The sequence below is a fragment of the Lagopus muta genome, chromosome 1 (genome assembly GCF_023343835.1).
Source record: "Lagopus muta isolate bLagMut1 chromosome 1, bLagMut1 primary, whole genome shotgun sequence".
Classification (NCBI taxonomy): domain Eukaryota; kingdom Metazoa; phylum Chordata; class Aves; order Galliformes; family Phasianidae; genus Lagopus; species Lagopus muta.
Window position 1 is genome coordinate 105,079,633 of NC_064433.1, and position 13,042 is coordinate 105,092,674.

General features: G+C 44.7%; 1 protein-coding gene across 2 annotated transcripts; it reads right to left on the reverse strand.

Annotated features, from left to right (window-relative positions):
* Positions 1–3,722: 3,722 nt before the first annotated feature.
* On the reverse strand, positions 3,723–12,617 carry KCNE1 (potassium voltage-gated channel subfamily E regulatory subunit 1). Of its 2 annotated transcripts, none has more exons than XM_048959898.1 (2): positions 12,476–12,617; positions 3,723–6,905 (listed from the first exon to the last, which is right to left on the reverse strand). In XM_048959898.1, the coding sequence occupies exon 2, from the start codon at positions 6,860–6,862 to the stop codon at positions 6,482–6,484; it is 381 nt and encodes a 126-aa protein (XP_048815855.1). In that variant the 5' UTR covers positions 6,863–6,905; positions 12,476–12,617; the 3' UTR covers positions 3,723–6,481. The 2 variants fall into 2 exon arrangements, with proteins under 2 accessions (XP_048815855.1, XP_048815846.1); XM_048959889.1 differs by having other exon boundaries at positions 12,464–12,617.
* Between the last annotated feature and the right edge of the window lie 425 nt (positions 12,618–13,042).

Consider the following 13,042-nt stretch of genomic DNA (forward strand, 5'->3'; position numbering starts at 1 on the left):
TCAGCAACACTTAAAGTTTGGTTTCTAAAACAGACATTCAGGAAAAGATCTATTGAGGTAAGGTTCTGGTCTTGTGGCACAGGACCTGAAAGTGCCTGCAGAAGCTTTTAAGTGTTTTTCTTCATGTCAGAGAGCACAGAGCAAAACTCATTTGAAGGCTTCCTGTTTCCCTGCTGAGTCCCAGCAAGCTCAGCTTGGATACTGGATATTTCCAGGACATGGTGTCAAGGGGCCTGGTAATTTCTGTATTTTGGAGATAAGATAGGAGGCTCAATTATTTCACCTGATCTGCAGTCAGTTTGTCAATACCACTGGAAATTTGATTAGCATGCAGCACTATTACCTTTATTCAAATGTATTTTCTTTTGCTTACCTTTATTGAAATTTCATTTTTCATTCTGCTACAATCCTTTTCCCAAGGCCAGGAGTTGGATGGATGCTCTGCTGAATGACAGAAGGATGGAAAGGATTTGACTCTTTGTTCCTCTGCTCTCTGCATGCAGCCCAGGGCCACATTCACACCTGAGGCCCAGGGAACTGAGCTGCTGGGAGTGGATCTGCAGCTGCATCTGTAAGCTAAGCTCGGCTCCAGTAACCAGGAGAAGGGATCTGGCCTGCAGGTGCAAAGCTGGCATGAGATTATTGTCTGCACACTTTTTCCCAGATTCTTTTTGCACTGTTAGGTGAGAAGTGAATAATAAAAAGTGCTTGAGAAAACACTGCCAGGACAAAAAGTCATGTCATTGGAGGTTTCTAAACTGGCTGTTGCCATGGGCCTAAATAAAGACCACAGGTTTGAGGTTTATGTGCACAATAATGAACCAGAACAGCTGCTGAATCAACCATTGCCACTGGAAGCTGGAGGTCATAAGGAAAAAGGAAATAGGAGCTAAGACTTAGGGAACAATGTGCTAGATCCTGTGCTGATATTGCTTCTTTTGACCAAGGCAGATGGGTTACACTTATTTTTGCCGAGCAAGGACCTGTGGATCTATGGGGAAGATGGGGATGGAGGTCTGAAGGCCATAGGCTGCGGTATGGAATGAAACACTGGAAAATGGAAAACATGCCAGTATGGGGAGGCAGAATTAGTACTATGGATGGGGCTGTGCCCAAGAGAGAAGTATGAACATATTGGGTAATCATGCGCTTCTGAGTCCTTGGGATCAAATCAGAATGAATGCTTACAGCTGGACTAATGAGTCATGTTTTTCTTGTATAGAAGTATGAAAGCTATTGCACCTCGAAACAGCATCAGAATGAGAATCCAACTGGACCTCGGTCAAAATCAACTGCATTGCTGTGAAGATCAGCTGTGCAATGTGTGCCCATTCTGTAACTGCTATTGTAATGAGTTAAGCATTTTTCAGAAGAAATGCTCTCACGTTAAGGTGCCACATTTTGTTTTGCTTGGCTTTAGGTCTTGTAAGGTTGGTGACCCTACTCCTGTGTGTGGGTTTTGCAGACTGAGTGGAAGAATTACTTCAGCAAAGCTGGGTGTGCCTGTGAAAATAATGCACTGTAGCCCAACCAGAAAATCCAGGTCTACTAGAGAAAGCGTTGCATGAGAATCATTCTTTCTTCTGCTAAATCAGAGCAGATGGCCACCGTGTTCGCTTTTGTATTTAGTACTTACGCATTTTCCATAAGATTTATATGAATTTTGCCTTTTCTTTCATCTGAAGCACATTCAAAAACACTGTTGAGGACTGCCTCAAAATGCAAGCATTCTTGCAAGCCCTGCCCTAGAACTACCATGAATTTAGTTATTTGCTAGAGTATTTTGGCAGGCTATGGGCCTTTGCTTCTTGCCATTGGAAGGCAGTTGAGTAGGACCATTTTTCCACTTGAAACTGCCCACAAGGCCAGCCAAGCAGACAGGACAGCTTCAGTTTCAGGGAAAACAATCCTGCCTGTTTCACTGGTAAAACACAACGTGACCTTTCCCAGCCTCCTCTGCAAAGCAATTGCATTTGTGCTGGTTCCTTGAGCAATTGCTTGAGAAAGGCTTCATAGAGGTTTCACATGCGCAGCTGATGGCTGCAGCTGGATAAGGAGATTAGCAAGTGAGTTTGGCTTGGCGATAACGACGTGTAAAACTGAAACAGGATACCATAGAAATATGATATAAGATAATTTCAGTTATCAGCTGTAAAGAATGTTCTGCTTACTTCTGATTGCTCATATCTTCTATTTTTATCGGCTTCCTCCTGCTAGTCTTTGTGTGTGTTTCCCGGTATAGCAGGTCTGACCCAACCAACTGCTAATAAAGATAACACTGATAACTATAAAGTGAGGTGGGGGAGCTCATTTAAAGCTTGTGCATTGGAGTTATCTTTGACAATGAATCATTTTCCACATGGAGTTCTTAGTACTAGGGATTTGATCTCCCATATCAGCACTAAGGATTTCTTACATGTACAACAAGTACCTAGTCATCTTAAAGCTGAGATTTGTCTATCTATATATACAGACACAGGTTGCCCAGAGATGTGGATGCCCCATTCCTGGAAACTTTTAAGGTGAGGCACCACCTGATCTAGCATTAGTGTCCCTGTTCATTGCAGGGGAGCTGGACTAGATGACCTTTAAAGGTCCCTTCCAACTCTAAGTATTCTGTGATTCTATGATCCCATACAAATATATCCTCAGATTTATATTTATATAACAGATGAACATGTTGCCATTCAGGCAAATGACTGTGTGCTGCTGGAGAAGGGCAGCTGCATCCTGCTGCATGCTGCAGCTCACACCATATATGGCTGGTGAAGGTCTTCTTTGGTAGGGGAACTACAGGTGACGTTCCTGTGACAGTTTTGCAAGCACAGCCAAAAGAGACGTGCTTGGGGCTGGGAAGCTGCAGCAGTCACAGCATTGACCACAGTCTAAGCAATGTAGCCAGCTTTCCAGGGCAGGCAGAAAAGGGAAGAAGAGGGAACGCCTTGGCCACCAATGGTCTCATAACCTAGTTACAGCTGTCCTGGAGCTTCTTCCTTCTCAGGCATGAGGACTGATCTGTCCATCTCAGAGGTACAACATAGAATCTTGTCCACATTTATGCTCTACTGCAGTTATCCATATATCTTCTACATGTAGCTTTTGTTGCACATAACTTCCAAGTTAGTCTGAAACTCCACAGAATTTTCCAAAATATATGCAAGAGAGCACATGTTATATTAATTCTTTGCCTTTGGTTAAGATTTTCTGTGTGTTAGCATCACATCACTGCTAACAAAGTAGGGCTTAAATTCAGAATGCCATTTTTATACAATTCCATATTTCAGAATGCCCTTTTGTGTATAATTCCTTTTATATAAAGCATAAACAGCTAGTGAGCAATACCTATGCCTGGAGGTACGCTCATTGGGCCAATGAGCAGCAAGGCTGCCAACTGGAATAAGCCATAGGTGATGAAGCCAGGGACTTAAGCTATTGTGGACTGGAGAAAAATAAACCTCTGAGAGTTCCCTTGCCTATTTTATGTCCCCTAAGCAACAAAATTTGAATTTGAGGCAACATTTGTGCAACATTTGCCTAATGACTTTAAGCTTCTTCCACCTCTCTGATTAAATAAGAAATAAAAAAAAAAAAAAAAACCACCAGAAAATATGATCACTGTTGTATTGGTAACAACATGATAGGTTTTGTCTATGGCAAAGGTGAACTAATCACACATTTGTAGGTACTCCTTGGCCAACCTGTGCTTTCATTGCATGAAGTCAGGGATGGACTCGGTGTCAGCCTTCCTGCATTAGTCAGTTGTAATGACAGAGGAAGTGGAAGCTATGTGGAAGTCCTGAAGGATGCTCTGCAATGGAGGCTGCAGCTGGCTCGCACTTCCCATCTCCAAAACTGTTAATACGTGATCCAGAAAGGGATTTTGGAGCCTTTTTCAAGAATACAGAGAGACCAGGCTGACCCGACTTGTATCTCTCCTGTGATCAAAAGTATCCTTTCTAACCTTAAAAATCTGCATCAACAGAGCATCCCAGGATGCTCTTTTTGGCCTTGTGCAGTGCCAAAAGACCTTCCTCATTTGTTGTACTGAACCAGAGTCAAGCTGCCTGGTGAACTGCAAACCCTGCGAGTTTATTTGAGGTAAAGAATTTGTGCCTGACATTTTATTGTTTCTCCTGATCTAGGTGTACTGGGACATATCGCAGCACCCAGGCCTGGCCCTCATTAATAGGATGTAGAAATGTGACGGGTGAGTGGGTGCCCATCAGGTAGAATCGGTGCTCTTTCTGCAAGCTTATGAAACAGCTCAGAAGAAAAACTTCTAAGGCCACAAGCAACATTTGTAATTAATATTTTATTGGTTTTTGTCACAAGTGAAAAATGTACGGGAAGAAGGAGAAAGACTGAAAGGTAATGTGAAGGTCCACTGTGGGAGTCTACAAGTGACATAGAAAGGTGCTTTGTAGCCTGGTTACAGAGAAAAACATTATGCCTAAGGCATAGTTGTTCCTCACTTATTAAAATAAATAAAATGGCAGAGATTAAAAAAAAAAGAAAAAAAAGTGGAAGCTAAGTAATGCAGACAATGACCTTGTCACAAATAGCTACATTGGGCCTATTCAAATAAGGCCACCAGCAAATGACTCAGCCCAAAATACCTGAAAGCACCTGGAGTGGAAGGAGAGCTGCAGGAGGCAGACCTTTTGAAATGCTTAATATTCAAAGGTTTTAATGCAGTGAAGGCCATTGTTAATGCAGGATTAAACATTTTCAGCAATGCTTTGTGGGTCTACACCTAGATAACCAACAAGCGAGAACATTTGCATTCTCACAGAACGCGGGAAGTAGAAGCAGCATACAGACTGCATGGTAAGAACCCAAAAGGACAGTGCCCAAGAAGTTCACAGTTATCCAAAGCCTGGCTTGGTCTACCTTCCTCTAGAGGAGACAAAGGCTGAGATAATTAAGCCGATAGATATATTCCAAACTGTTCAAGACACTTAAAACATTGCCCTCACCCTCAGCTTAATGGTAGGCACCATACAAATACATTTTAAAAAATACACAGTGTTTTCAAGTGTCCTAAGTTTAAGTATCATGGGAAGATAAACATGGCTGGAATGATACTTTAATGAAAGTACAGTGCTTTGCATCCCTTGCCTATCCAAATATTTGGTAGTGATCTGCTCCCACTCTGCCTTTGCCTTGCCTTTGAAGCAACTGCTCTGGATGACTTTTTTTCAAGCCTTTCCCATTTCTTCTCACTCTTTGGTAGCTAAAAATGAGATGTACATCTGTAGAGTAGAAAAAAAAACGTCCCCTCCTGCCCAGACCATTGCTTCTTTGATCCCATACAAGAAAACAGGATTTGACCTGGCTAGGTTGCTATTTTAAGCAAGGCAGTGTTCAGAGCAGCCATATTTCTGCCTGATAGCAGAGACAGCCAATATTTGGTGCTAGAGCAGCAGAGTTCAGCTGCTGCCTTCTCCCTGCAGTTTGGTGTACACAGTCCATGGAAGGAGGGCATATGGGGGCCACAGGCAGAAATACCTTGCTAGCATGGTTCCTCACATGGGATAGTTCCAGAAATAAACAGCTGTGCTAAGGGGGCTGTTCTTGGGAGCTAGAGAAACAACTAATGGGCTACAAGTTAGGTACATAGATAAGCTGCTTTCATGGCTAAATAGCAGAGATCTTGAGAAACCAATTTTCACAGTGTGGAAATTCACTTTGCAACCAAAGGCTAGCACCTAGGTCTTCTGCAATAATTAAAGGTGATTGAGACTCACAACACTGTATCATGGACACTCAGTCCATGTACAAAGGTAGATATTGCTTCTGAGATCGACCTGGATCCACAAGAAGGAAAAACGTAAGTACTCTGCAAGTCTTATCTGTGGTACACAATGTGAATTAAGGACAGACACTAAAAACGTTCCCTCCAAATTCTGCATTTTTTCACACAAATGGTTTTCAGCAAAAATAAAGCAAATTCTTTTTTTAAAAAAATTCTATCTCAAAAAGCTACATGATTCTCAGAGAAATTACTCGTCCATAACACTGTACAGTTGATATAATAATTATTCAAAAATACAAAGAAAATCTTTCTGCTACATTTTCTTGGAAGACAATGGTCTTACTTGAAAACAATTGCTTAAACAATACTTGGCTGTTAATAACTCTAGCTTATGCTTGATCCAGTTTGTTTTGAAGTATATTGACTATTGTAAGAATTCATGCTGGCAACATGAACTGCATTTCTCACCAGGTGAAGCTGATGAGTTGATGATACTCCTATTGGTATGTCCCCTTCCCTGACTTTACAGAGACTGAAACAATGTGATCAGGCAACTTTGCAGCACCCGAGCCATCACAAACCCATCAGCTTCACTGTCATCTCTGTAATTCAATCTGTCCTAGGCCAGCACCAGGAGCTTGGCAGGTGGGAAGGGAGCTAGCCTGGTTCATAGCAGATATTGCTTGGGTTGTCCCCATGCAAAGTTCAGTCCTTTCTCCCATTTGGCTAGGAAGACTTCTCCTCAGGAATGTGTATGCTTGGCTGCTCTACTGCCAGCTGGTTTTCAAAGACACAGCACAGCTTGTAATTTTCTATAAGCTTTGCTTGAAAATATTCCTGGTCCTTCTTGTGCCAAATGTCTGTTGCAATGTACGTGTTGTAGGGGTTGTGGGAGTCCTCCAGCCTCCTAGCACGGATATTGGTCACCATGACTCCCACTGTGAAGAACCCAAAGAGACCGACCATCATCAGCACGTAGATGATTTCCAGGCTGCCGCCAGTGCTTCCAACTGTAGAGGGGGCAGTGCTATTTGTCTGCTCCAGGTGGTCTTGAAGCAGCTTGGAGAGGAGAATGCTCAGGGCTGTGTCATTAGACAGCACCAACATCTTTTTTCTTCGGTCCTTTGCACTTCTTTCTTCCCTAGTCTCCCTAGAAAAGAAAAAAAAAAAAATAGGAACATGCCATTAGACAAAGATGTGATTCTCTCTGTCTGCCTTATGGTTCCCCCCAGCAAGGAAGCTGTCTCAGCACATGAAGAGAGTCAGGGCTTGAGAAAGTGCCTGAGAGGCCTGCTTACCTCCTCCTTCCAAGCAAAGCCAGTGAGGATGTGTCCATCCCCTGCAAATATTTGTCTGAAAAAGCCTCCATGATACCAAAAGTCCTCAGTCTCCACAAATAGTCTACTGTGGTATTTTACTGCCCCAGCCGTTGGCCACTCACCCGGCACAGGCCTACGCTCCTGCTGCCTACAGCCCATGGCTTCTTCCCCAAGCCCCACAGGCAACAGGAGTGGCTCACTCCCATGCTGCAGCAGCTGCTTTTGGCTTAGAGGGTTGTCATCCTGGCTTCCCCTCTCTCCTATACCAGAATTGAATCTGGAAACAAAACTTCTGTACCTGATACACAGTGCAAATAATTTGGTACCTGCAGCAAGCGTCACACATCCACCTCTGCTGAAGAGCTTTATCTTCTGCAACCCTTGTATGGATATACCATGCAGAGACTGAACAACCAAACATCTGAGATACATTTATCCCGAGCTTATTTAATGTAAATTCCCACTGGGCATTTGCCCACGGAAGGTGTTTACAGGGAGTATGCAGTAACTGCCTACCAGGCAGTGGCTGCTACTGATGCGCAAGGAAAACCTTTTCCCTCTATCCTCCCTCTTATATGCAGACAGGCCTCCCCTAGGCAGTTCAGTGCTTTCTCCTCCAAACTAAATTGCTGTGCAACCTGTGTTTTATTGTCTGATTAGGAGAACTTTCACTGGCATTGCTGCAGATCAGGAATGCATTAGGAGATGGCTCTACCAAGAAGCAGTGAACAACCAAAGCCTCCCAGCCACAGCCTTCTGTGCTGACAGCCCTCTACAAGAATGCCCCTCACTACAAGAAGGACACAGGGTCCCTGGAGCATGTCCAGAGAAAGGGAACGAAGCTGTGAAGGGTCTGGAGCACAAATCTCATACGGAGTGGCTGAGGGAACTGGGGTTGTTCAGTTGAGACTCAGGGCAGACCTCATCACTCTCTATGACCACCTGAGCGGAGGTCATGGTGAGGTGGGGGTTGGCCTCTTCTGTCAGGTCACAGTGACAGGATGAAAGGGAATGGCCTCAAGTTGCACCAGGGGAGGTTCAGGTTGGGTATTAGGAAAAATTTCATCTCAAGGCTGCCCAGGGAGGTGGTGGATTCAATGTCCCTGGAGGTCTCAGGAGCCATGTGGATGTGGCACTGAGGGACATGGGCAGTGGGCACGGTGGGGATGGAGTGATGGTTGGACTAGGTGATCCCAGAGGTCTTTTACAATCCTTAATGATTCTTTAATTCTAAGAAGTTGAAGGGTCCTTTTCCCTTTTTAATGTCAGCTGTGAATCTTTTAATAAGAACAACTCTATCACCACTGCAGTCCCAAAGCCTCAACAGCCAGGTAACATGACTGACAATCTCATTACAATGCCTAATTTAAACAGCTCTGGAAAATTAAGACAACAGTTTCTCCCTGTTTTTGCCCTTAACATGTGTGAATCAAGGTACTGTTATTCAAGGTGACTTCTGTGACAGCAATCCTGTAATAACATAAGACAGCTGTCAGTGCTTTCTACAGTTTTAAATATGTGATAGCAGGTCAGCCTGTTAGCAAAAGCTTCTTCAGCATGAGTGTTCTGTTGTGGCTTTTTTAATGTTTGTTTGTTTTGTTTTTGTTTTTTGTTCTTTGGTTGGTTTGCTTTATTTTGTTTGTAAGAAGTACTGTTATGTTCATTTATAATACATCAAGAATGAAATGAACCCTTGGGCACAAAGCCACCAAAAGACCCAGGCAGCAATTACATCTCTGCGTGAGGGCAGCATTAATGATACATAGCTGTTGTGCAGGACCTCCATGCAACAGGGATGTTAGCTGTGCACACAGCCTCCAGCTGCTGGTAATAACACTGCAGTGGATGTGAAGTGTCTGGAGGTTTCTCTCAATTGTCTGTGCCTTGTTACAGCACAAATGGTGTAGAAGGAGATGTTGAGATAAAGGAAATGAGAAAAGAACACTTATCTTGTGACCTCCTATCCCACATGTGGAGAGCAGTAATTTACTCTGTTCTGTGGCAGCTAAATCAATTATGTCATCAATTTAGACATGAATGATAAAAAATACTTGTAAAAATTAATTGCTAATGCAACCTACGCTGATTTTAGCACCAGATTTGTCCAAACCGTTTTACTAGATTTCCATGCTGTGCAGTCATGGATTTGAGGGCAGGTCTCATTGCAAGTCAGATGCTCAGCCCAGGATGATAACTGTCGTGAAGAAAGTTTTGCTTTCCTCATCACACATTCCTGAGCAACACAAATGGCATCAGTCCACACCACCTGAACCCAGACTCTTACTCTTGGTGAGTGAGTGACCTTGGGGAGCTCAGGGGAGGCTTTTGAGGGCTCAGATTCACAGCATTCTGAGCACTTCTGGAGATGAGCTGCCTTTCCAGCAGGAAAAATGAGCACACATGGGAGCATGCCTTGGTATTTTGGTTTTAAATAGAGATGAGCCTGGGGGTGGCAGAGGGAGACAAAATCCCCTCTACAAACAATATTCTGATCCAACTCATCTTCAGTTGCATGAGTCAAAGCTACAGGAAATAACATCTTGGCAGCTTGAGCTCAATAGTTAAAATCTATTCACTTTTCACAGCTGTTTTCAGATCCTTTAATAAGGAAAGGAAGAGAAAAAGAAGATTAAACCTTTATCTGAGATTACTCCTCCTAAGTGCATAGAATGTGTCAACACTATAAAATGTAAAACTGCTAATAAATCATTGCAATGACTTGTTGCCAGCCTGGCTCTATCTCCACAGCCACATCAGAATAACACGCTGAGGGAGGGAAGAGGCACACTCTGGTTCCCAAGAAAGACAGCTCCTCCTGAAACATCAGCAGGCCTAAAGGTCTCCATCTACCATTTCACAAGCATTGTTCAACTCCACTGAAATCCATTTAGAGCTGCAGTACACAGGACTGGGAAGAACTGTCTGTATCGCCGTCTAACCCATGACAGATGGAAGTCATAATGTCCTCAAAACTTTGTTCCCCACTCACTGCAGATGTCTGCTGACGGGCTGCAAATCATCATCACTGCCCCAGTCCCTTGTGGGGCTCCTCTGAAGAGCTCCACGTAAAATTGCGAACATCCCAAAATCTGTTGGCCATGGGTTGCAACCCCTGTAAGCACCTTACAGTTGCAGTGTGTGGCAGGTGGTTACACCTCCTATCCCCTCTATGTTTTGGGGGGCAGGCACTGAGCAGTATTAGTAGTTCTCTGCCTGGTGTTACGAATGGCCTGGAGCAAACTTGTTAACAGTTCAGCAGCTCTCTCAATGGGCAGTGATTCAGAGGGAATTCCTTAAGGTTGATAACAGCCTGAGCTACATCCTGCTCTCAAGTGTGTTGCTGCTTCTCCACTCCCAAGCAAAAGTAGAGGTCTCAGTGCAAGTTTATTTTTAACACCGAAGTTTCCTAGCTGTGCAGATGTACTGCTGGCTTTGCTCAAGCTCATCTTTCATTGAATGTCAATGATGAACCTGAGCCACTGCCCCATTGGCTGTGATCCACAGCATCAAGAATTGAAATGAACAGGTTCTCAGGTGCAGCAGCATGCCTTCAATCTAACCTTAGTGCAGACAGGAGGATCCTAGGACAGTGTTTGCTTTCCTGTCTGATGGCTGGAATTGCTTGGGATGCCTTCAGCCTGGCTGCTGTTCTAAGCAAAAGTTTCCCCAGGGAAGTATTTGCATAGGTGGGCTGCTACTTGTAGCTGGGGGCTTCCACAGTGGGGAAAAAACAATCCAAACCCAAGAACAGCTTAGAGCTGTGAAGTATTATAGCTGCAACATGCAAGCCTGTGAGTCTGTGTGATGCATGGTCTGACTCTGCTTTGGGTCTGTGGCGAGGCCAAGCCAAACAGCTGGAAGAGCGTGCAGTGCCCAGCTGGGTGCTGAGGCAGTTGCATTCATCCTGCTGAGGAAGTAGGACTGTGACAGGGTATCTGCAGAGCTGCAAATTGACATTTGAGTTCAAGCAAAGCAATTAGCAACTGCAGAGCATCTGGCACTTAATATTACTTCTGTCTTCTTTATAAGCATCAGAACTGACTTATGTCTGGCTATTTCCCAAGAAAGCCAGAAGAGCATGGGTCTGTGTGTTGCAAGGCAGGCTGCAGACTGCTCTCCCAACCTAGGTGCCTCTGCACAGAGATCAGAACCAGTTGGAGCAGCAGCCAAAGCCCTGCCTCTGCTCCACCTGGGGCTGGGCTGGGCTGGGTCCCAGCAGTGGAGCTTCAGTGGCCCCCCATAGACTGCCAAAAAGTAAAGAGGCAATTTTCTGTCATGTACCTAGAGGATTCTCAGCTTTGGAGCCCAGTGGGGATTTTTCCTCCAATACAAGGTAGGCAAGTTGTTTTGCTTTGACTAGTGGTACCTCTCTTCCCTACTGAGTTAAAATGTGGTATCATGCAGGCAGAGGTGGATGTTAAATGACAAATGCTTATCTCCCATTGCCATCTTCTCAGCTCTCCAAAATCAAACAACTGTATTTTAATTTATACCCAGCAAACATCTCCAACAATCTCTCTTTCACATTGCTGCCAAGAGCATCAGTAACCAAGCAGCAGAAACCGAGACTTCAGAGGCATTTATGCCTTCAGAAAATACACTGCAGCAGCAACTTCTCAGGAGCTGATGACACACAGAAGAGCCTATTGTACACTGGCAACAGAAGTTAGCACAGCACATTGCCCACCTCCCAGTTCTGTAAAGCGATTCAAGTTCCTCCAACATTAGAAGGTAATGGAACTCCTGACCTCATTTCTCTGCCTGTTCATTACAGGGATGGGTAGGTCAGACAACAGCTTTCTGGAAAGCAGAGCATTGCACAAGACAGACTCATTTGGTCCCTTCAGATCCTGGATATGTGTGCAACAGCACAGCATGATGCAAGGCTAGATGTGAGATGGTACAGTAGAGCAGCCCAGAAGCAAGCAGAGCTCTGGGGATGGATCTGCAGTCATGCACAAGTTGAATGTATCATCTGCAACCCCTAACAAATCTTAATCCTTTCCCCACCAACCCTCAGGTCACCCATCACTGCCCACTTAAGGTCCTTGTGCTACTCTAAAATACAACACTTGTACTGAGAGTACAACTACTTCTTCTCAAAAGCACCAGGTACATATCTAGTCCCCTTCCACACACCATATACATACCATACTATTTTGAAGTGAAAAACCCAGCAACCACCCCAAACAATATGCAGTGGAGTTTATCCTCCCAGATGCAGCTGCCTTGGGCTCATACCCAGCCTGACAGAGCAGACAAAAACTGTTGTGACTGCAACAGCAAACAAAAACTGTCTAGTGAAAGTCTTGCTCCCCCTTCTCCTTCATTAGTTCAGCCCTGCAACGTTTGCCATCACCCCTGCTTTCATCCCCAGCCCGGTACACACCTGGAAACAAACCTTGGCTGGATGCAAGGCTCCAAGCCCTCCTGGAGGAATTGAAGGTGTGAGCCCAGGGAAGACCACGAACTGTCTGCAAGCAGAGGTTGGTTTCTGGCTCCTTCAGGCTCTTACTGTCCCTATTCCTGGGATCAGTGCAAAAGGTAAGAGGCAAACAGGAAAATATACAGGCTGGGGGAGGGCAGTAGCCTGTGGCAAGGGCCAGCCTCCTGCTGCAAGGTGTGGGCACTGGCTGTGGGTGCCAGGTAAGTGGGAGGTACTGGGGGCAATTGCAGGTGGGACCCAGCCCTGGTAGGTGCTGCTGTGGGGTGCTGGTGAGACAGCATGAGGGGAAGCACTTTCAGGGTTTCTCCTTCAATAAAATACCAACAACTTGGTCCAGGGGACATTTGCTGACCCTCAGCCATCATCCCAAAAGAGCTGCTTTCCATGTGAGAAGAAATGTCTGCCATCACCCCTTAGCTAAAAGGGAGTCATTAAAGCACATCTGGAACCTCTGAAATGAATCTAATAGCTTTGCAGGGCAGCTGCATTTAAACACATGCAGACAGTGTTGGCAGTGTGTGA